Consider the following 21,669-nt stretch of genomic DNA (forward strand, 5'->3'; position numbering starts at 1 on the left):
CTTAGGGTAAGGGGATGCTAATCAGGGAAGGATTTTAAACAAACCCCTCAACCTCTTCATCACAGGGTGGCTGGGCCATCAAAGCACCTGAAGCACGACTGGTATTAAAGGGCTCAGCAAATCTGTCGATAAACCATTAGCCTCAAAGTCAAGAGGACTGGCTATGACACACAAACACTCAACTACCTTTTTTCATCCAAAATCAATGTTGTATTTATCTTCATTGATCTACAAGGAAACTGAATGTTTAAAATTACAGGGGTGCAGGGGGGAGGTTGGGAGGGGGAGGGAGGGAAACGAGATACAGAGTCAAGGAAAGAAAATAGTAGCAGATGGCTGAATTAACTAGAGAGTAAAAGCCCAGGATATATAAAACATGGATACTGAAAATAAAATAAAGGAGGGGGAAATGGTACAGCAAGTAAAACATGGCAAAATTTACATATGAATGAAAAGTAAAATTTGAAATAAAAAATAAAAATCATTCCAAAAAGCCAGTTCAAGGCAGAACCACACTGCAACAAACATTTGCTTATGTTCTTCATGTACTATAGATAATACATCAGAATTTCTTTTTTTTAAATCAACCATTAGACTTTTTTTTTTTTTTGCACTCCTAAAATTCTACTTTGTCTTGTATACAGATTCCAATAAGAACACTGCACAATTAGCACAAGGGGTCCACGGAAAATTGTCCTTGCTTGCCAGCGAGCCTGCCCACAACACACACGCACGCACACACACACACACACACACACACACAAAAAGGAAAAAAGAAAAAAAAAGGAAAAAAGAAAAAAAATTAAAGAAAGGGTCTGCCGCATGGGTACTGTGCCAGTTCCATCTGTCTTTGCCATCTTGAAAAGTAGGAAACCATAATCTCCTCCCAGGAGCGTCTCTCTCCTTGGTGAACTGTCCCTTGTGTTTGTACAAAAAAAATGCAGTCTCTCTCGCTCTCTTTTTTTTTTTTTGTTAAACACAAGCATCCTTCTTTCTGTTCACATGCCATTTCCATTCTGTCTCCAGAGTTGCAAGTTGTTTTGTTTTTTTGGGTTTTTTTTTTTTTAAATCTTCCTCCCCCCCAACATCCACTAAGACCTGCCTCCAAGTTCTTGCATAGTTGAAGTATATATGCTGCACTTAGCTTTCTGAGTGTGTATTTCTGACTGTGACAAGAATGAGTTGTAACCATGTTAACAAATAACCAGAGTGGTTCTAGAAACCTTTTTTTTTTTTATAAAGTCTACCTATGTTAAGAATTTAATATTGGTGTACATTTATATTAACAGAATATTTACAGTTTGTTTTCTTTGTTTGTTTTGTTTAAAACAAGAAGTCAAAAAAAATTCCTCTTAAATTTCTGCATAATATTATAAGGCAAAAAACAAACAGTTTTGTACATTATTATTATTAATAATAATATTTTAATATATATCTGTAACTTCGGTTCCAAAGTACCAAGATAAGTGATCGATTGGCCTCAGTTAGGGAACCTCACAGTGGACTGTAAGAAACTACAGTATTTCCATAAATAATACTTTAAGAAACCCTGGGTAATTTTCTTAAGGATCTGAGGCATTTTAAATGCAAATTTAACTAAAAGCAAAATTTCTCTTTTTTTAAGTGAATAACGAGCACAAAATTAAAAAAAATACAAATCCATTAAAAATGTTTCTCACATTTGGGAAAAAATGTACAAACTTGATATTTTTAATAACTAATTTTAGCACAGAAACAAAAATAAAATAAAAAAAATCAATACCTATATATATTAAATTCCCATTCTTAGCAACCTTCTTGTTGGAAAGTTTGAAACCCCGGACCCCCATTATTTATGGAACTGTGCTTAACTTCTATAAATTTTACATTTAAAAAAAAAAAAAAAGGGTTACAGCAGTGCATTTTGTAAAAGATTTTTGTTGTTCTATATACAGCCAAGTTTAAAATTCGCCCTGTTGGGGACTATCGTGCCTCTACTTCTTTGGGGTTCCTAGAGGGGGAATAGTCCCTGGACTCTGAGTTTGTGAGTGGGGTAGTCCTGCGTGGGGAGGCAGGTCTAGTACTGCTTGCTGGTACCAAAGGGGGCGGGGCGCTCAACGCTGCGGTTGGTGGGTTCCTATTTAAGATGCCATTGTGCATGGCAGTGGATGGACTGAGTCTGGGATAATGCATCCCGCTTAAGTGAGGCATGAACGATGGCATGTGTGCCAGATGACTTTCAATAGGGGACGAGTGCAGGTGGTGCATTCTGGCGCGCTCAAGTTCTTCCCGTAAGTGCAAGCGCTCCCTCTCCTCCACTTGCCGCAACCTCTCCTGCTCTCGGCGGGCTTCAAGAAGGTTTTCATGGTTATAGTCGTGCGGTTCTCTGTCTCTGTAAGAACGTTCATGGTCGTAAAATCCAGAGGTGGTAGGAAACCTGTGGATGGGATCTGTCCGGAGCTGGAAGTCCATTCGACGATGCAAATCTAAGCTCCGGTAGGCATCTCGCAATGGGTCCCTCACTGGGTCCCAAGAAAATCCAGGATGTGGCAGTCTCTCCCTTCCTGACAAAGGATTCATGCCCATGAGAGGGGTCATCATTCTGCTGCGATCTAGAACATTCATGTTGTTCATCTGGTGAACGCTACTCATGGAGAGAGGCATCGTGGCGGCCATAGAATGGGGCAATGGTAATCCATGCAAAGAAGGTGGTGGCGGATGTTCCACTGTTCTGGAATGCTGTGAAGGTTCAGATCCCACCACCAGCACATCACTGTCCTCCTTGCGCTCCTCTTTGACCTTGATGTCATTCTTAATCTTCTGGAGGTCACTTGGAAGCTCTGGCTTTCTCTCTATATCTTTGTTCATTAAATTGCTAAGTTTCAAGCTCTCGCTTAGTGCGGGTTTGCTGTAGGGAGATACAGACTGAATTACTGGCTTTGTGTTGTCCTCGGAGGGTCTCTTATCATGGCTTGGAGTTTCCTTCACGGGGGAACGGCTCTCTTTTATCTTGTGTTCTGTTATGGGCAGCTCTCTCAGTCGGTCAGGGTGCTCTCTCTCTGGTTCTTTGGCCCTTTCCCTTTCACCAATGCTAACTTGCCTGATGGGATCGCTGGAGGTCTGACTGTTGCTGCGGATGAGGTTGCTGATCTGATGGGTCACAGGAGCTGATGCCGGTGAGGATCTATTTGAATGTCTGTTTTTATCCATGAGATCCCTGTTTAAAGAGAAAATACCTTATTGTTGGTGTGTGCTCGTTTACACCAAACATCTATGCCAACGATGAACAGAAGTATATGTTACTATTAAAATTGTGGGCCAACACAGACCTTCTGAAAATGAGGGACTAACAGCTTTGGCTAGCAGCAGGTATAGCAGTATTAAATGCTGAGCACTATCTTGCAGCCGGCTATTCCAGCTATGGGCTACTCATGAGCAAAGAATGTTAAATGTGCACTTGTTTGGTGACTTGCAAAATGGGACATGAATATGAGAACACCAAAGTCACCTTTAACAGGTGACCTTATCTCCATTTAAACTTTAGTCTCCTTAAGAGACAGGCTAGTGGAGGGCCAAAAGGGTCAGTAGATTATTTAAAAAATATTTTTCTAGACTGTGCCAACCAAGGAATTAATCATTATGCTATCAATCAATAAATATAATTTATTACCTAGCCATTAATTTTCTAAGATCTGCTTGAGTTACCTCGATGGCTGCACTGATGCCGTGTGACATGCCTCTAAGACAAAGACACTGAATCTTTTGGCAACTTAGTCTCAAGTTCTACGCACATTTACACTAAATTCTTCCTAAAACAAATCCATCTTAAACTCTCCTATATTGGGGCTTGAGCAGCCTGAACATGAGGTAACATTTGTTTTCCTAGGGAGATCTCCTCTTTAGTTCAGTTCAACTGAGCTCAGTGCTGCAATTTCAGCAGTTATTTAAGATGTCTAAGAAAAAAATCCCAAGCACTGGAGATATATGCACATGAAACGGATTGATCAGACTGCCTTTCAAAAAGGGCTGCTTTGAGGCACAGACAGTTTAATGCACTGGTGCTGACTAAATGAGCACCCTCGCACACAAGCAGGGATGATATCCAGCGTTTTGAGTGGGAATGGGAAGCATGAGAGTGGGGTTGTATTCCCAGTTGTGCCACTGATGTGTTGTTTGACCTTGGGCAAATCAATTAACTTCACTGTGCCTCAGTTGCTCCTATCCCTAAAAGGGGAGACGAGTAAGTAATGCTCACCCTTTTCAAAGTGCTCACCCTTTATCCAAGTGTGATCTTTGGATAAAAGGTGTGCTAAACGCAAAGTACGAGACAAGTGAGAAACTTAATGATGCTCAAGCTTTTTGTTGGGTTACTGTCATGAGCTGAATGACTCTCATGGTGAAAACTAGCAGGTGCTGTTGGAGTTCTGTGAGTATTTCTCTCCATTTGCTTATTTTTCAGGGCACTGAATTTTGGCAAACCTTTGGTATTGGTTCAGCAAAAGGTATTAGATGCTGTGGTAGACACACCTGGTGATGTTTTTAGGTCAGTTAAGCTGATTTACTAATAGCCTGCCTACATTACGGACCCTATGGCGTACTCCCATAGTGTAGACATAGCCTACGCTGACAGAAAGGGCTTTTCTATTGGAGTAGGAACACCGCCTCCCCAAATGATGGTAACTACATTGACACAAACACTGTTGCGCAACATAGCCGCCTCTGCACCGGAGATTAGGTTGGTTTAGCTGTGTCAATCATGTGTTTCTTTCATACCTCTGACCAACACAGTTGTTGGTCTAATTTTAAAGTTTAAGCAATTTAAACCCCTTTCTGGATGGTCTCACGCTGAAGTAAAGTGATCTTTGTTCGCTTTAGTGAAGTGAATTAAGCTAACGTGACCTAATGCCACTTTACTTTGAAATGAATGTCCAGACAGGGGTTTAATGCCCTTTAACTAATGCACTTTGAAATTCAAACCTTTAGTTAATTTTCTTAATTTCTTCCCATGCAGATTTCAGAGTAGCAGCCGTGTTAGTCTGTATTGGCAAAAAGAAAAGGAGTACTTGTGGCACCTTAGAGATTAACAAATTTATTTGCGCAAAAGCTTTCGTGAGCTACAGCTCACTTCATCGGATGCATGCAGTAGAAAATACAGTGGGGAGATTTATATACACAGAGAACATGAAACAATGGGTGTTACCATACACACTGTACCGAGAGTGATCAGATAAGGTGAGCTACTACCAGCAGGAGAGCGGGGGGACGGGAGGGGGGGACGGAGGGGACTTTTGTAGTGATAATCAAGGTGGGCCATTTCCAGCAGTTGACAAGAATGTGTGAGGAACAGTGTGTGTGTGTGTGGGGGGGGGGGAGGGATAAACATGGGGAAATAGTTTTACTTTGTGTAATGACACATCCACTCCCAGTCTTTATTCAAGCCTAAGAAAATAACAGAACGTCACTAGCCATCACCTTCAGCCCCCAACTAAAACCTCTCCAACGCATCATCAAGGATTTACAACCTATCCTGAAGGACGACGACCCATCACTCTCACAGATCTTGGGAGACAGGCCAGTCCTTGCCTACAGACAGCCCCCCAACCTGAAGCAAATACTCACCAGCAACCACACACCAAAACCACTAACCCAGGAACCTATCCTTGCAACAAAGCCCGTTGCCAACTGTGTCCACATATCTATTCAAGGGGACACCATCATAGGGCCTAATCACATCAGCCACACTATCAGAGGCTCATTCACCTGCACATCTACCAATGTGATATATGCCATCGTGTGCCAGCAATGCCCCACTGCCATGTACATTGGCCAAACTGGACAGTCTCTATGTAAAAGAATAAATGGACACAAATCAGATGTCAAGAATTATAACATTCAAAAACCAGTCGGAGAACACTTCAATCTCTTTGGTCACTCGATTACAGACCTAAAAGTGGCAATTCTTCCACAAAAAAACTTGAAAAACAGACTCCAACAAGAGACTGCTGAATTGGAATTAATTTGCAAACTGGATACAATTAACTTAGGCTTGAATAAAGACTGGGAGTGGATGGGTCATTACACAAAGTAAAACTATTTCCCCATGTTTATTCCCCCCCCCCACACACACACTGTTCCTCAGACGTTCTTGTCAACTGCTGGAAATGGCCCACCTTGATTATCACTACAGAAGGTTTTTCCCGCCCGCTCTCCTTACCTGATCACTCTTGTTACAGTGTGTATGGTAACACCCATTGTTTCATGTTCTCTGTGTATATAAATATCCCCACTGTATGCATCCGATGAAGTGAGCTGTAGCTCATGAAAGCTTATGCTCAAATAAATGTTAGTCTCTAAGGTGCCACAGGTACTCCTATTCTTTTTCCCATGCAGACAAGCTCTAAATTTATATGCAAAGGAGTTCTTCTTCCCCTTTCAAAAATGTGCATCTGTAAATTGTACCAGAGACTATAGCTCTATGCTATTTAGGATTCTGGGACAATTACTCCTATACAATCTTCCTGACTTTAGTGCATGAGAGTAAGAGGTCAGAATTTAACCTCGCCTCTGTACATAATACTGGAGAGATGGACTGCATAAATACTTCATTACTAATGCCCTGGGCCAGATTTTCATCTCCAAACTCACCAGGTGAAATCCCGTCCAGATGACAACTCTTTGTCATTACCACCCTGAAGTACCAGCAATACCTTCCCAGCTCAAAAATGTTCCAAGTAAACAGAAAGGCCTTGCAGTTTGCCCTGAAGGTCTGACTGTGTGTGGAACAAGTGAAGCTGGAAAAGCCATTTCCAGAGTGGAGGGCATTTTGTAGAATGTGCTGGTATCAGGCATACAAATCTAGGAATAGTTGGTTCGTATCAACTGCCAAGGTAAAACACACAGAGTTAGCTGCTCAGCTAACCGGGCCTAAGTCACGAAGGGCATGTTAAATCAAAATCATACACCTAGAAGACAAAGCACTACGTGGAGCACAGGTGAAATATTCCAATCACCACTTAAAACCTACACTAGAGCTGTTTTTAAACTCAAATTGATGGATTGCCCATCAACATGAGTTCCCTAATATTTTTGCACATGCTCCACAGACATTTGCATTTACCCTGTTAGTACTATGGAACAAACGTTTGTGAAGTATCCAGATTAGCATGTGCAACTGTTAGTGGGCAGTGCTAGCTGACATTCTTTACAAGCATCCATCTCACAAAACTACCAGCTCATTTTTTGAGCAGTTGGTATGCTTGGGCTCTCTGGTGAGACTGCTAACAGGATCCGAATGGGCCATGGAGTCTGAGCTCCACACCCTGGTCGCTTCAAGTCAGGGAAGGAAGCACAGAGGAGGGTGTGGAGAACCTTCCAGGCTATAAGGTACCTGCTCTGTGGGTAAATGGAGTGTATTGGTCTGCAGATTGGTCACTTTAGCATCTTTCATAAGCATTACATTCACAATGAAGTGAAAGATAGTAGGTTCTCTTGATTCTACAATTGATAATTTCCCTTGCAAGCCTCACGCGAGAGATATTGGTCTGGTTTAGTTTTTTTAAGTTTCTTTTTCATGGGGCCATTTTTTCACAGGAGCTTGAAATCTGCCTGCTTCACAGATTATTTTCATCTCTGGACATGTTCCTAATAGAACTAAAATTAATGACTTATTGTTCACCTCTTGGTTTATGCATTAGCATCATGTTAGCACTAGACCGGCAACAGCTAAAGAGGAATCCCATGTAAGCTTTTTCTTTTCTGGATCCTGCCAAACCAGTCTACTTTGGTTTCTCAACAGAACTGTTTGGGTTTTATTTGAGATACCTGGCTAAGGCATTGCCCTTAGCTCAGTATATGGGAATGAGAGAGATCATATCACAGTATCACAATGCAGTTTGCAAACCTTTGCTTACCTGAGATGTTTTGAAAGACAGAAAACGCTGCAGCCCACAGCAGCTCTCATTCTCCATGCCTGTGTATTACAGCTGTCTAATGAGAGGCACTTCGGGGATAGAGTCTACCTGACAAATGGCCTAGTGGCAGGAGAGGATGGACTTGTTCACCACGTTGCCACAGAGAGTGACATTCAAGGACGGTCTGTTTGTTTCGGTCTTGCCAAAAACATGCCTATGGAAGTGCTGAGTGGTGGAGAAGGCCTGTTGATGGCTTCAGAGCCTCACATCACTCAGCAGCAGATTTACAATTATACCGAAATCAAGGCCACTGGAGGGGGAGTTGAAGATTAAGGGGTACAAGAAAGTGCCCAAAGCCACGTACCTCTCTTTCTCTCTGTCATCTTTATTCAGTGAAAGATCCCTCTTCTCTGACTCCCGCTCCCGGTCTCTGTCGTGGTTGGTTACTGAGGAGCTTCGTTCGGAATCCCCTGGCTTAGGCCACTGTGGAGGTGTCGGGAAGGAAGGTGGGGTTCGATGGAGTCTATTCCATGGCTCGTGGGGATTATTAAAGCTCTGTAGGTTTGGACCGTCTTTGTGAGCAAAAATGCTGTTGTGAGCTAGAATAGTGGGGGGCAAAAGGGAACAGATTTTTTTCTTTCTTTTGAACAAGAGTTGAGAAATAATTCACACCAAATTATCCCAAATAAATTCTGTAAAGTGCCAATTATAACCATAACTATCATTTCAAGGCTTCTCATTCTGGGCTCAGGGAAAGCTCTTAGCAGGAAGTTCTGACCACTTCTGATAACTGGTGAAAGACACAGCCGCTCTTAAGGCTGTTTGTGGGGGTAGCTTTAACTACAGATCTGAGTAACTCCTGCAAGGTAATGAGACCATTAACGCCATGAGAGATGATTCAGAATCGCCCAGCTTCTCCTTCTCTCCCCGCCACCATGGGATCCATCACAACCAGTGCTCACTAGCTCCCGTCACGGATGTAAACTAAAAGGCTGCAGGTAATTACAGAAAATCAGCTACCTGCATTGGGGACTCGGGGCCCTGTTAGTTAAGGAAAGCACAGGTGATGGGTAGTTGTATTTTTTGTTTTTTAAACAGAGCTTGGCCGTGGTTCACACACTCCTTTTAGCATGATCAGTCACTTGATTTTTGTCCACCAATCCAGAATTCGTCCCCTGCTCTGCCTGAGATGCACATGCATGCTCCCCTACGTGCGTCTGCCAAGCATGCCTCGCCTGCCAGTAATGTGCTTTTAAAGGAAAATCATTCTATACGTGGAACTCCATGGGAGTTGGCGGGAGGGGGTACGTCTGCACAGTGATTTAGGAGAGATATCAATGGCTGTTCTACTGCAAGTCTTCGCTGTTGAAGGGTGTCACTTTACACGCCAGTAGGGTAGCAGAGCTTGGCAGAGTTTCACGGCTCTGGCACCTCTAAGAGCACACAAGGCAACAATCTTGAGCGGTGAAGAGATGCAGAAGCACGGCTACTGATACACACGACATGCAGAAAAGCTCCCACCGCAGAGACCTGGAAATCTTAGGTGCAGTGTTTTCAGATAGGATAATGGAGGTTAGGAAATAACTTTTTTAAAAACTACCACCAGCTGCTGTAAATATTAGCATGTGGCTTTTTTGGAAGGGATGTTTGTCTGCAGTAACCCAGCCAGTACTTACTCAGAGCATGACTGCCTAATCCTCCAAAGGCATTGCTGCCTAAGTTCCCAAGGCCGCTGAAGGTGCTTGACCTGCTAAATGGATCTGGAAAGGCAAACAGGGATTTAGCAGGCATTTAGCCAAGAATGTTGGAGAATGAAACGCACCCCTCCCCTTTTGAATGCTCTGAATCCACGTAGGATTAGGTCAGACTTTAAGCTGATCCTCCTTATTGCAAGGTTCTTTGCACAGAAAATTCCCAGCATGTTAAAAATGGAGAAGGGATTCAGTGCTTACTACACAAACAGATGCAGTCAACTTTTGTATGCCAGTCAGAGGGGAGCTAGAAGTTAAGTTCTAATAGTTGAAATTGGGGTGGCAGCTACTAAGCTACATGTAGCAATGAAGAGCTGTAAACTGGCATGAGTGGGCCTTGCAATAACCTTTTCAGGACATAAGATGACTTGGATATACTGATTTGCTCTCCAGCCCCTTTCCGAGCCTACTCTGGGTTCTGCACCATGTTACAGTGTAGACATCAATTTAAAATAAAGCTCTGACAAAATCCAGAAGCCTTGGTATAGGATAACAAAAGGCTCCTGCATTAGTAACCCTACACCTGAGAAAGGGCGAGGCCAGACACAAACACCACATAGCTGCTAGCTGATATTTGGGCAGCATTGGACAGTTAGTGGAGGAACTAAACACAAAACCATTCTAGTAAGCAGGGGGCTGACAGCTTATGAGGACAAAGCTTTTTGATACAGATGAACTTTCTTTGCTCACTACTTATTACGTTTCAGTTACTTTGCAACGGGAACTACAGGCACTTTGGTAAGTGGCCTGAGAGGTCATCTTGTTTCACTATCGATTTTGTATGCACCGCTGTATTGTCTACTGTGTAACCTTTTCACAGACATAATCCTAAGTGAATCACTACAGACATCCATCCCTATAGCACTATACACCTGGGCCTTTAGCACTACAAGTCCTTGTACACAGCCACTAGCCGCAGTGACACTGGGAGCGCGAGTGTCGACTGGGGCTATTGTCTGTCAGCCACCTGGTTTTTTAGACCTGCTCTGAGTCCGGTTAGATGAGCAGTTGGCTAAAATGCCGGAGAAGGGTCTGCACTAGCGCTCCAACTAGGGAAAAAAGGCTGGTGTAGAGTCAGCCTCAGAGGACTGTTTATCCTCGCTCACTAGTGAGGAAGTAGACCCCAGTCGTAAGGCCTTGCTAAGCCAGGGCACTAAGTTCCCTCACTACACTGCTACCATTGAATTCTGACCAGACCTAAAACATCTTAAACAACAGACAAGAGCTGGGTGAACACTACAAAGTTTTCCACAAATACATCAATTAGAATTTTTACACTAATTGACTCTGTGTTTGCACCCTACTCTTATACTGAATATTAGGGTGACTCATTTGCAGAAACAGTAAATTTTAATTGAGTGTTGGAAAAAATTCAAAGAAAACAAGTTACCATGGGGTTTTTGCCCTGGAAATTGAATTCGAACAGGTCATCATAGGGCATATTCTGTTCACTGACTGGATGAGAGTAAGGGCTTGACAACACATGAAAGTTAGTACAGAATAAGGTAGGGTGTGAATTTAAAGTGGAATGGCCATTCCTGAATAACACTGATTCTGGAATACAAATGTCTTTTTTTTTTTTCCAAATGATCTTAATCCACTTTGGAAGTGGATTATGCAAAAAAACAGAAAGACATACTTATTCCTGAATAACTCCATGAGTAGAAAAACCCGTATTCTCAAAACTACCCAATACAGCTTGAACTTTGAGTGATATTATGAACTGCTCATGAGCACTATATCAAAAAAGGGAAACTGATTTTGTGCATAATTTAGAATGAAGAAATTTTAGAAAATCAGGGTCTGCTTCCAGCCAATTAGGGGAACAGAAAAGCAAGCAAAATATATTGGGTAATTGTTCATCCAGCTCTAATAAAAAACCCAGCCAAGAACTTAATAGGTGGGAAGGGATGTGGGAGAAACACATTTTAACTTATGCTTTGTTTGAGACATACTTTGCCAATGGTTGGAAGTGCTAAATTATCCTTTTTCTTTTGATCACCTTTTGATAAGCTTTCTAATTTCTAATTATTTATCCATCTAATGGCACAAATCCTTATTGTTTCTTTGAGCCCACTACACACACATTTAATTGTACAGAATGGAATAAACATTTACATCAAGATGTAAGTGAGCACCCACAATAGCTTATCATTCATGGAGTTCCATCTTTCTGAGACTCTCCATCCATTGGCAGTGGAGGGATCTACTATGGCTGCTGACCTTAGGAAGTAATTTGAAGGTGGAAAAACAAAAGGGTGTGATGGAGGAACAGATTCCTACATAGCTTCTGTTTCCTGTGGGGGATTAAACCCCACCCCTCAGTGCTACGGTATCTCAGACACGGCTGATCCACGGAATGAATTACATAGAACAATAAATGTGAAAGCAGGGTGTACTTACACTTACCTGCCAAATGGCTGGTAGGCAGGAAGCTGCTGTGATGAGGTGAGGGTCCAAAAGGGGTGGTGGCTGGATGTGCAGCACCTGTGGCAACAAGGGAGTGATATGTTTTTAGTCCAGTGATGGGTAAGTGTTTAATATGAAAAGTCGAAGCTCCTGTCCATCGAGTCCACTAGGTAGATACAAAGGCATGGGACATACTTAAGCACCACAGAGGTGGCATCTGAAATCTAGCAACACGAAGAATTTCTTTCCCTGTTCCCTAAATCAGGGCAAGACAAAGCGTGAACGAGAAATCTTGCATAAAATTTACTAATTCTCTGAAAAACTCTGATCTTGATGCCTTTTTATAAAAGATTCATGTAGCATGGTCATTTATTTCACGGCATATAAACTGGGCTGGGTCACCCAAGGTCACAGAGCAAGACCGAGACCATTCTGAACTGGGACAGCTGCTGGCGTGGATGCATGTGAAGCAGCACTTTGTGATGGGCACATTGGAGCACAACACCCATCATCCCTATCCCGGGTATCTGTCTTGAGGTTCCCTGAATGCACTGAAAATGTTAAAGATACTAACTGGACAGCAACTGGATATCGGGCTTGAGGTTCCCTGAATGCATTGTGTGTTGCATTTTGAGACTAGCGTTAAAATCACATGAGGTCCCCCTGCCCATTTGTTGTCAAGTTTGGTGACACTGTCCACTGCCAGCTGGGGAGCTTCACGCCAGACTTTGCTGAGTTGCTGGGATTCAAGGCTTCTGGGGCCTTGTCTATGGTAGAAAATCTTTCCTAAAATTTCCCATCATGGCTAACGTTAATTCAGCTCAACTGGTGGTCTCAGTGGTGGGAGACCTAGCTTATATAAAGGCCCGGGTGGCTGCCAGCATTTTAAACACTAGGTTGGGTAGACCAGCTCCATGCAGGGTTAGATGACATGCTGTTTAAAATGCTGGTGACCAGCTGAAGCCCTGCCTGTGCTAATATTCCCATTATTGCGCTGAAATGCTGGGAAATTCTTTAGACAATGGTTTAATGTAAATATACCCTCCTGCCTTGCTCAAAGGAAACAAAAACATGTCTACCTCTAAAAACAAGCTCCCCCATCTCCACATTTCATTATGAACTAATAGGACTCCATCAGGCAATGACAGAACCGGCACTTTCTTGAGACCAGCCTTAGCTGTACCCAAAATTGACCAAGAACTAAGTACAGCCTTCAGATGCAGTGCTTTATTGCTAGCTTTTCTCAAGTTGCATTGTAAATGTAGTCAATAAAAAGTTAACTTTTCCCCCTCCATTAAGATTGGAATAAGAAGTAGAGTCTGTCTGCAGCACCTGGTACCAACATGGCCCCACAGGGATGTGGCACTATGAAGAGTCACATGGGTAGTAACTAAACTTCAGAGCAGAAACTGCTACCCAAACATGGCCAATCTCCACCTCCCAAACCAGGACACGGATGTACCTATCCATTATCTGTGGCAGGAACTGATGCATAAAAGATCAATGTTAAACAGAGTGATGTGTCCTGAACATGAGCAGACTTTAAAGCCCCAGAGACACGCGAGTCCCACATCAACTTGGGCACGACAAACCTAAGCAGCCAGAAAATGAATTAAGGAAACTTAAGAGAGACCACAGCAACGAAACCTGAGGTTATCTATAAACATTCCAACCGCTCCACTGCTTCAAGATGGATGGAGACTGTCATCTATCTAATCCTTTAAGATTTCAGAAGATGTATAACGGATGGTAGATTTCTTCAAAGGAGATGGCTTACAAACTCAACTACACGGGCTGATAATAAAAAATCCTCTGGAGAAAGCCAGGAGAAGCACTGTGGGCTGTCAGGTAGTTATTAAATATAACGTCTGCCAGGCAGCTGAACATCCGTCCTGAAGACAGGTGGCCCTAAGATAACTTATGTCTCCCACAGTAACAAGGCAATGCAGCAGAACCAATGATTCACACCAACTACGCACTTGTTCAATCAGGTGAAAAGAATGCCTCAGATATTGTAGAGTAAAAGATTTATTTATACATATATTACTGCTGCAATGTTTGTTCACTCTGCTGTTCTCTGATAGCACACTTTACCTAGATTTACGGTGTGATGGCTGTTGTGATTAATATACTCACAGACTAGTTGCTCTAAGGTTATTTATCTCCAGTTGAAGTAAAGGATTCTATTAATTTGCCTTCTCTAAACAAATCTATTCCATGCTACTTCTCTTCTTGCTTTTGTTAAGAGATAAGCTTGTCGTTATTAAATCATTAGCGATACAGATATTTCTCAGGCATGCTTGCTTCTTTAAAGAAATGTTAAAGATACTAACTGGACAGCACTGTTGCTGCATTTCTGTTTATGACTGCAAACTGTACTATAATACAGACCTCCGTGGCAAAACCAGAGATCATGCGGACATCTTTAAAAACAACAAGGGTTTGATTTGAAGATAGTGGAAGGAAAAGCAGCTCCCATAGTTAAAGTATTCAGTATGTATACACATACACACATAAAGACATCACCATAGCATCTGGGCACCTGTTTAGAGACCTACATATGCAAGGTGGCATCATACAGCATAAAAATTGTATAACGGGCACATTGCTTATGTGTGGTGAAGCCACCAGTCACTCGCCCTTTGTAATTCACTTCCACAAATCATTGCACACAGACAAACAGGTCCCAGTTATGCAGCCTTCAACAAAGCTGGTATTTGAATCTCAACCTGATGCTGGGTTAGTTTTCTTTTTAGGATTTGGGAAAAAATTCATGCTACTTCTAATCATACGAATTTTAATGGGGTTACACTGGGGATGAATTTGATTAAACTGGTCACAAATATACACAAGTGATACTGCAACCCTATGCTCTTGGGGGGAATTCTGTTCCAAAAAAAAAAAAAAAAATTCTGCACACAATATTTTAAAATTCTGCAAAATTCTACATATTTTATTTGTCAAAATAAAACAATATAATCACACCAGTTTCAATTATTTTGGTAATTTATTTCAAAATACCTGTCAACAAGTATGTCTGCAACAATACAGACAACAAAAAAGATTCCTCCAGAAGTAGAATTAAAGATACCCCTACGACAACCCAGTTCCTGTTTCTGTTATGCTTTTGTTGGGTGCCTCAGTCTGAGTGTGTCACACGTGCCAGCTGGGCATATCTTGGGAGAAAACTACCCCCCAGCACTAGGCAGCCCAGATACTTGTACCCCCGAGAGCCCAGAGATCCAGAGAGAGATTCTGGGTCCTCGGCTTGTATGGAGTTTCCTGCACACCACCTCCTTCCTTCAGTACATGCTGGGAACCTCCAGCTCCCGGTCCCTCCTCCCACCGCCCCCATCAGTGTCCTGTATTTGTGAGCTAGAGAGGCAGGCTCTGCTGGGTCCAGCAGCCCCTAGTGGCAGCCAGCAGCTCTGCAGCACCAATTCTTCAGAGAAAAATGAAATTCTGCATAGAACATTAATTCTGCACAAATTCTGCATTGTGCAGTGGCACAGAATTCCCCAGGAGTAATCCTAAAAACAGAGTAAGGTGAGGAAATAAAAACACCATGTAAATTACCCACTAGTTAATTATATAAACTAAAATTGTATTCTGTCATCCTATCCAAGTGCACAGCTTTCACTGACTGCAGCTAGAAACTGCACGCCTCGCTCTGGGGGCAGACTTAGGTATCTAACATAAGGAAATAGTCGGAAGTGGGCTGGGGGAAAGAAGGACCGTAGGGGGAGAAGAGAGAGCGTATTCTGCAGCTGGAAATCTTCCTGAATATAAAACAATAACCATACACAGTAGAACATCAGAGTTGCAGACTGTTTCAGTGACAGCTACTGGGAAGAATTCAATGTGGATTATATGGTATTTTGGTATAGGGGAAAAAAAAGATTTTAATGAAAAATTGTCAGCATTGAATTTTTATGTTTTCTGTGATTTTTTTAAATCAATTGTTACTGAAACTTTTTGTTCTCAGAAAACCACGTTTTCAGCAGACAAAAAACAAAAATTTGGGGGAGTATACAGCATGGACAATTTTAAAAAAACAACAGAAAATGGATCAATTTCAAACCCTCTGCAATGGAAACAACTTTGAATTTTTTTGCAAAATCATTTTTTGACCAGCTTCATATAGTATGTTAATCCGGCATGTGGAAAACTAAACTAAAAGCCAGCTGGAGAGACCCAAATTCAAGAAGCAATTCCTATCAGAGTTTACTGTAATTTGTCATCATCTCTTGCCTTATGGGGTAACATGTAGTTCCATTTGGACTGAAACAGGAAGACCCAGCAGAATAGACGGATCTGCTCTAAAAGAATAGTTTACCAATATTCTCTAATATTTTCAAACCATTATGCAGACTAACATATTGTACTGCTATAATTGTTGATTCATAATAGTAAAAGGAGAAAACACATGAAATCCATTGAGTGCGTGACATTTCTGCAAAAATGACTATTCTCTCTTACCTGTCGTGGAAAACAGAGGCCTGGCAAGATCTTGTGGGTAATGGAATCCTGGAAAAATTCCAGGGGCAGGAGGTCTGCTGAACAGGTCAAGTTTACCGCCTATGTCTAGCTTGTGGGGATCCAGCTGCATTTGCTGTCAAATGATACAAGAACAATCTCATTATACATTTCCTTTCTTTATGGGGAAAAAAGAGAGAGTTCAGGCTCACTGCTGCTTAGTACTGCCAGGGAGAGTTAGTGAGTATGACAGCAGTGTCTCTGGTCACATACCGTAGTCATGGTCTGACAACATCTATAAAGCCATTTCACTCCACAGCTTCTCAGCTGCCTGCCTCATTCACATGAATAAGGTCTGAAGTGAGCTCTTAGCCCCACAGCATACACAGCGGAGCATGCAACATGATACACTAAGTGCACTGCACCCTAGGATCAGTCTGCAGTCTTGACCTGACAAAAAACATTCCACAGGCTGAAAGCTACAGACAGAACCAGAAGCCTTAAGAGTCGACGACAGAGTTCTGTGCTTTGTTGCTCCAGTTCAGAGAGAGCGAGAGAGACTTTTGCAGACTATTCCTTTCCTACAGCTAGTAAACACCAAATGAAAGGAGTAGGGGGAGAGAAGAGATGTGGAGGAATGAAGAAAACTGCCTCTGAGACTCTGGATGAGATTTTTAACCTTCTCCTAGAGTATGCCAGGCTACTAGCAAAGAGCCAGACTGATACATTGACAGACTTCACCTATGCTGAGAAAATAAGTCTTTCTAAATGTACAGCTGAAATGATATTTTCACTTACTAAAATTTACACTGGCCATTTTAATGGCATTAATTAAAAAGCTCCAAGGGAAAGCAGTAAATATTCATTATTAACTGGTCAAAAACTACAGTGGGAGCCATGAAAAAAAATCACGATAGAGATTGTTTTACTGTGGTGGTATCTGCTATTCTAAGTGTAGGCACCTGACATGGGGAATATTGAGTTTGTAATGGCACCCAATGTACCTAATCTTATTACCTCTTCAGTTTTTAAATTCCCTCCCATCCCCCCACAGAATCAAAGAAGAAAACCCATCCACCTCTGACACAGTAACTATCATTCTACTCGCCTGCTCTATGTTTTGTAAAATGTCCTTCACCGTATCGGTCATTTCATTCTGAATAGGATAATACTCCATATTCCACAGGAGGTACTAGTGCAGAAGGGAAATGATATTAAACATGTATGCTTCGTAAAAAGCTGGATCTTGGGCAAAATTACCCTCCCCCTCCCCCTCTTCTCAACTTCCTCTGGCTTCATACTTAATATCTGCTGTGTGTTTTTGCTACCATTCAACCCAATTTCCTTGCCCTCAGACAAACGTAACAGTTTCTGCCAGAGATGTTAAAAGTTTGAAAGCCTTAGTTAATCTATTCATCACAAGCTGAAGCGTCATCACTAGTATTCTGCTTCCTGCTCATTAGTCACTAAAATTTAGCCTATAATAAGCCAGAAGACTTGGCTTCATTGACTAAACTGGCTCTGTTACCTTTATCTTCTGCTGGTGATGGTAGATCTGCCAGGCAATCTGTACGTGAACTGCACACCACTTCCCAGGCTTCTGCAATCGAAAGGATAAGAACGTAGCTTACTTTAGCGCTTATGGTCTACAAACATCTGATATAACCACTTACTTCCCTTTCTTTAAAACTGTTAAAAGTGAGAGAGACTAATTGCTACGTTGGCAGAGGGAGGTGATCAACGTTTTTTGGTGTCTTGAAACTGTTTAAATGTAATTTTTTTTTTAAATAAAGGGGGCTTGAGAAGCAAGGTGTGATGTTTTCCTAGTTTCACTACCAGCTACGATTGGGAGCGGTGGACACCAGCATTCAGAGTTGACACCTTGGGCTCCGAGAGCCATTCTTTGTTCTTTCTGACTTATGTATCACCACCCCAACAAGCCACAATAAATGGCATGAAGAAAATTATTACATCTGTTAACTATACGTTTCATTTGATTACAGTTCCATGCAAAACAAGACTGAGTTTTACCCTGAATGATATTCCTCAGCTGCAGCTGAGCGCGAACTATTACATGTTTCTTCAAGTAAAGGATGAACGTAAGACTTAAGTTTCAAAAGCATGTGGACTGTACTTAATAAAAATGTACAAGCTCCCCATAACCCTTACTTACTCTTACTGGCGGTCTATAGGGGTCAGACACCTATGAAGAAAGCAAAAGTAAAAATTAGAGATTTTTCTGAAACTGGCCAATATATGAAGGGTAGGGAACTTCCTTCCTCTGAACAAAAGAAAACGTACAGGAAGGCATTGTTCTAGAGAAGTCCCTTGTGGCATAGGAAACCCCAAAAGGCTTAAGAGAGGAGTTCTACTAAAACTTGTCTCTTTCATTTCTTGCACCAAACACAACAGGATTTTATGACAGACAAAGCAGTTGCATGCCAGCAACCAAACAGTGCCAAGGTTTTTCAGAACCAAGTAATCCTCCTACAATGGAGTGCATTAAAAACTGCTGCTCTCTAAACAAGGCTAAGAGGAAAGAGCTTAAAGGGTTTCCCACTCCACTTCCGGTGGACTTTGTTTAAATGAGTCCGTAAATCCCCCTGCATTCATGAACTGTTGGAGGTTATTGCCATAACAGCACATTCAATCTCCCAAGGCTAGTTCTTTCTTGAATGGTATTCTCTTTATTATAAACAATCAAACTGTTTACTGGAATTAAAGGAAGTGTAAAAGAGAAGTTTCAAATTGTTGCTTTACCCCCGGAGTCTTCTGCAGAAGAGTGTGGTGGACTGTGCCAGGTCTACCTGCTACATCAATTGGATTTGAAGTCTAAAAGAAAAGAAAATAGCATGAGTGACACTGTACTGCAGCACACTTAATATCTGTAGCTGTAGTAAATGGCATTAATTAGTCAGTGTTTGTACTGTGCTTTGACATGCATATTGCTATATTAGTGCTAAATGTTCTCTCACATTGGCTCCCAACTATGTTTAATGTCATCTATTAGTATTTAGCAGTGGTCGCACCTGCAGACCCCGCTGAGATCACAGCTCTATTGTGCTGGGTGCTGTACAACACGGTAACAGAGCCCTGCCCCAAAGAGTGTACAGTCTAACTAGACGAGTGGTGGAAGAGGAAACAGAGGCATGGAGAGATGAAGTGACACGCCCAAGGTCACACACCGCTTGTCAATGTCATAGCCAGGAACGAAACCCATGTTTCCTGAGTCCTTGTCTAGTGTTCTGTCCACTGGGTCAGCCTGCCTCTCTGAGCCGCTAGAAGACACAATGGCTAAAATGCAGACAGCCCACTTATAGTAGAATTGCTGTGGGTAGAACTGCGCAATTTTATGAAAAAGAGCCTAGGGCAGTCATAGCTTTAGAGGTAGGCATGGTAATGAGGTAGGCATGGTAAACCCTAGAGTGAGCTTAGTAGGTACTTTATAACAATACTTTCCCAACTTCTTTTCAATTGATTTATTCTATTGTTTCCTCAAGGAGGATTAAACACTTGGCCCTGGTCTACACTGGGGTGCGGGGGGTGGGGTTTCCGACCTCAAATACGCAACTTCAGCTACGCAAATAGCAAATAGCGTAGCTGAAGTCGGCGTATCTTAGGTCGACTTACCTGGCCGTGAGGACAGCGGCGAGTCGACCACTGCCACTCCCCCATCGACTCCGCTTCCGCCTCTCGTGAGCTGGAGTTCCGGAGTCGATGGGGAGCGCGTTTGGGGATCAATTTATCGTGTCTAGACGAGACACGATAAATCGATCCCCAATAGATCCATCACTGCCCTTAGAGTGTAGAATCCCAGTTACTACTCCTCCGTGTTGCCATTTGGATTTTCTCGGTTCTAAACTAGCTCACAGAGCCCTCCCTTGGAAGAGAACCCCAAGCACTGGAATTATACGTAAACAATCAGTCTTTGACTCCCCAAACAACTTCACCTGTTGCTCCCAAAAAGCTGAGTGCAGAGAGAGCTTAGGGCTAATACCCTGATTGGCTGCTTTACTCAGAATTTAGGTCATGTGACTGTAGATTCCAAACAGCCAGGTTTTAGGAGCAATCAATGAATGTAGGTTTTTTTTGTTTAGTTTAATTTTCTCAGGTCAAGTTGTTAAAACTGTCATTTATTTTAAAGACGATTCTGAATTGTCTAAGTGAAGAAGCACACTCCCCTGACAGACCTGCATTCAAAGGGCTCCTAGGGTCTCGGTCAGCTGAGGTTTAGGGAGGAAACAAAAGTCACAGCTATGATACAGTCAAGAGTCTTGAGATCACAATGCATTAATGATGGTGTGTCATTCTGTCTTCCTTTCCCCTGAGGACAGATGTGAATGCTTCCTCCAGCAAAGGAAATTGAATACTTTTGACCTTTTCAAGTTCTTAGCTTGTGAGAATGGCTTTTGGGAAACTCGCTGAGAAGTTTATAGTCAGTCTGCATTTATGTGAGTGGCTTTATACACCAGGCCTAAGGCAAGTGACATGGTAGGCATGGGGGGACAAAAGCAAACCCTTTGCTTTGTAGGACAGGGAGTGCTGAATTCATTTTGCCAGAATCAAGCCGCTGGTCTGTCCTAATTATCTAGAATTTAATCCAATAGCTTGGGAGGAAGATAGAGGGGGGAAAAAAAAAAGAGGTGACAGTAACTTGTGTGGCTTCACCCAGAGGCTCAGCTCCATCTCCTCTATGGAACTGGAAAAGAATGTGACAAGTTGCAGATCAATTTTTCATCTCGTTCATGTCCCTCCAGATGTTAGCTTCCATGTAAATACAGCACTGCCCAGTGCCCATACCATGTTTCTGATTAACCACTGCAGCAGACTGTGATCTTGTGCAGTTTAACCTTGAACTAGTGAGTGTTCTATGTATTTATCTCTAAAATAAATTAAAACCTAGTTACATAGTACTTCGAACTGCTTAGAAACATGAAAGACCTGTGCTCACTACTTCCTTTTTACTGCAGAACAGTTTCTCTGTGAGTCTCACAGTATTTTACAGCAAGATGGTATTATAAAGTTTGGTAAAGAAGATGAAAACCAGAAGAGCACACTATCAGTGTATCAGAGGTTGTCTCATTATAGGCAGTCTTGTAGCAAAACTGTACTGTCTTTTGATGTCAGAGGTATTTTACAACAGT

At 42.2% G+C, this 21,669-nt stretch overlaps 1 protein-coding gene across 11 annotated transcripts in view; it reads right to left on the reverse strand.

Moving 5' to 3' along the window:
• Nucleotides 1-1,035: 1,035 nt before the first annotated feature.
• FBRSL1 (fibrosin like 1) overlaps nucleotides 1,036-21,669 on the reverse strand; it is a 771,378-nt gene continuing 750,744 nt past the window's right edge. For 6 of the 11 annotated variants that reach the window (XM_048821199.2, XM_048821200.2, XM_048821197.2 and 3 more), the window contains 9 exons: nucleotides 19,286-19,357; nucleotides 18,699-18,728; nucleotides 18,054-18,125; nucleotides 17,634-17,717; nucleotides 16,529-16,661; nucleotides 12,044-12,127; nucleotides 9,566-9,649; nucleotides 8,254-8,488; nucleotides 1,036-3,196 (listed from right to left, as the gene is read on the reverse strand). In XM_048821199.2, coding sequence (XP_048677156.1) covers nucleotides 1,963-3,196; nucleotides 8,254-8,488; nucleotides 9,566-9,649; nucleotides 12,044-12,127; nucleotides 16,529-16,661; nucleotides 17,634-17,717; nucleotides 18,054-18,125; nucleotides 18,699-18,728; nucleotides 19,286-19,357 — 2,028 coding nt within the window. In that variant the 3' untranslated portion in view covers nucleotides 1,036-1,962. The remainder of the gene's footprint in view (nucleotides 3,197-8,253; nucleotides 8,489-9,565; nucleotides 9,650-12,043; nucleotides 12,128-16,528; nucleotides 16,662-17,633; nucleotides 17,718-18,053; nucleotides 18,126-18,698; nucleotides 18,729-19,285; nucleotides 19,358-21,669) is intronic. The other 5 variants (XM_048821198.2, XM_048821205.2, XM_048821203.2 and 2 more) reach the window with 5 other exon arrangements.

The sequence above is a fragment of the Caretta caretta genome, chromosome 15, assembly GCF_965140235.1.
Source record: "Caretta caretta isolate rCarCar2 chromosome 15, rCarCar1.hap1, whole genome shotgun sequence".
NCBI classification, from domain to species: domain Eukaryota; kingdom Metazoa; phylum Chordata; order Testudines; family Cheloniidae; genus Caretta; species Caretta caretta.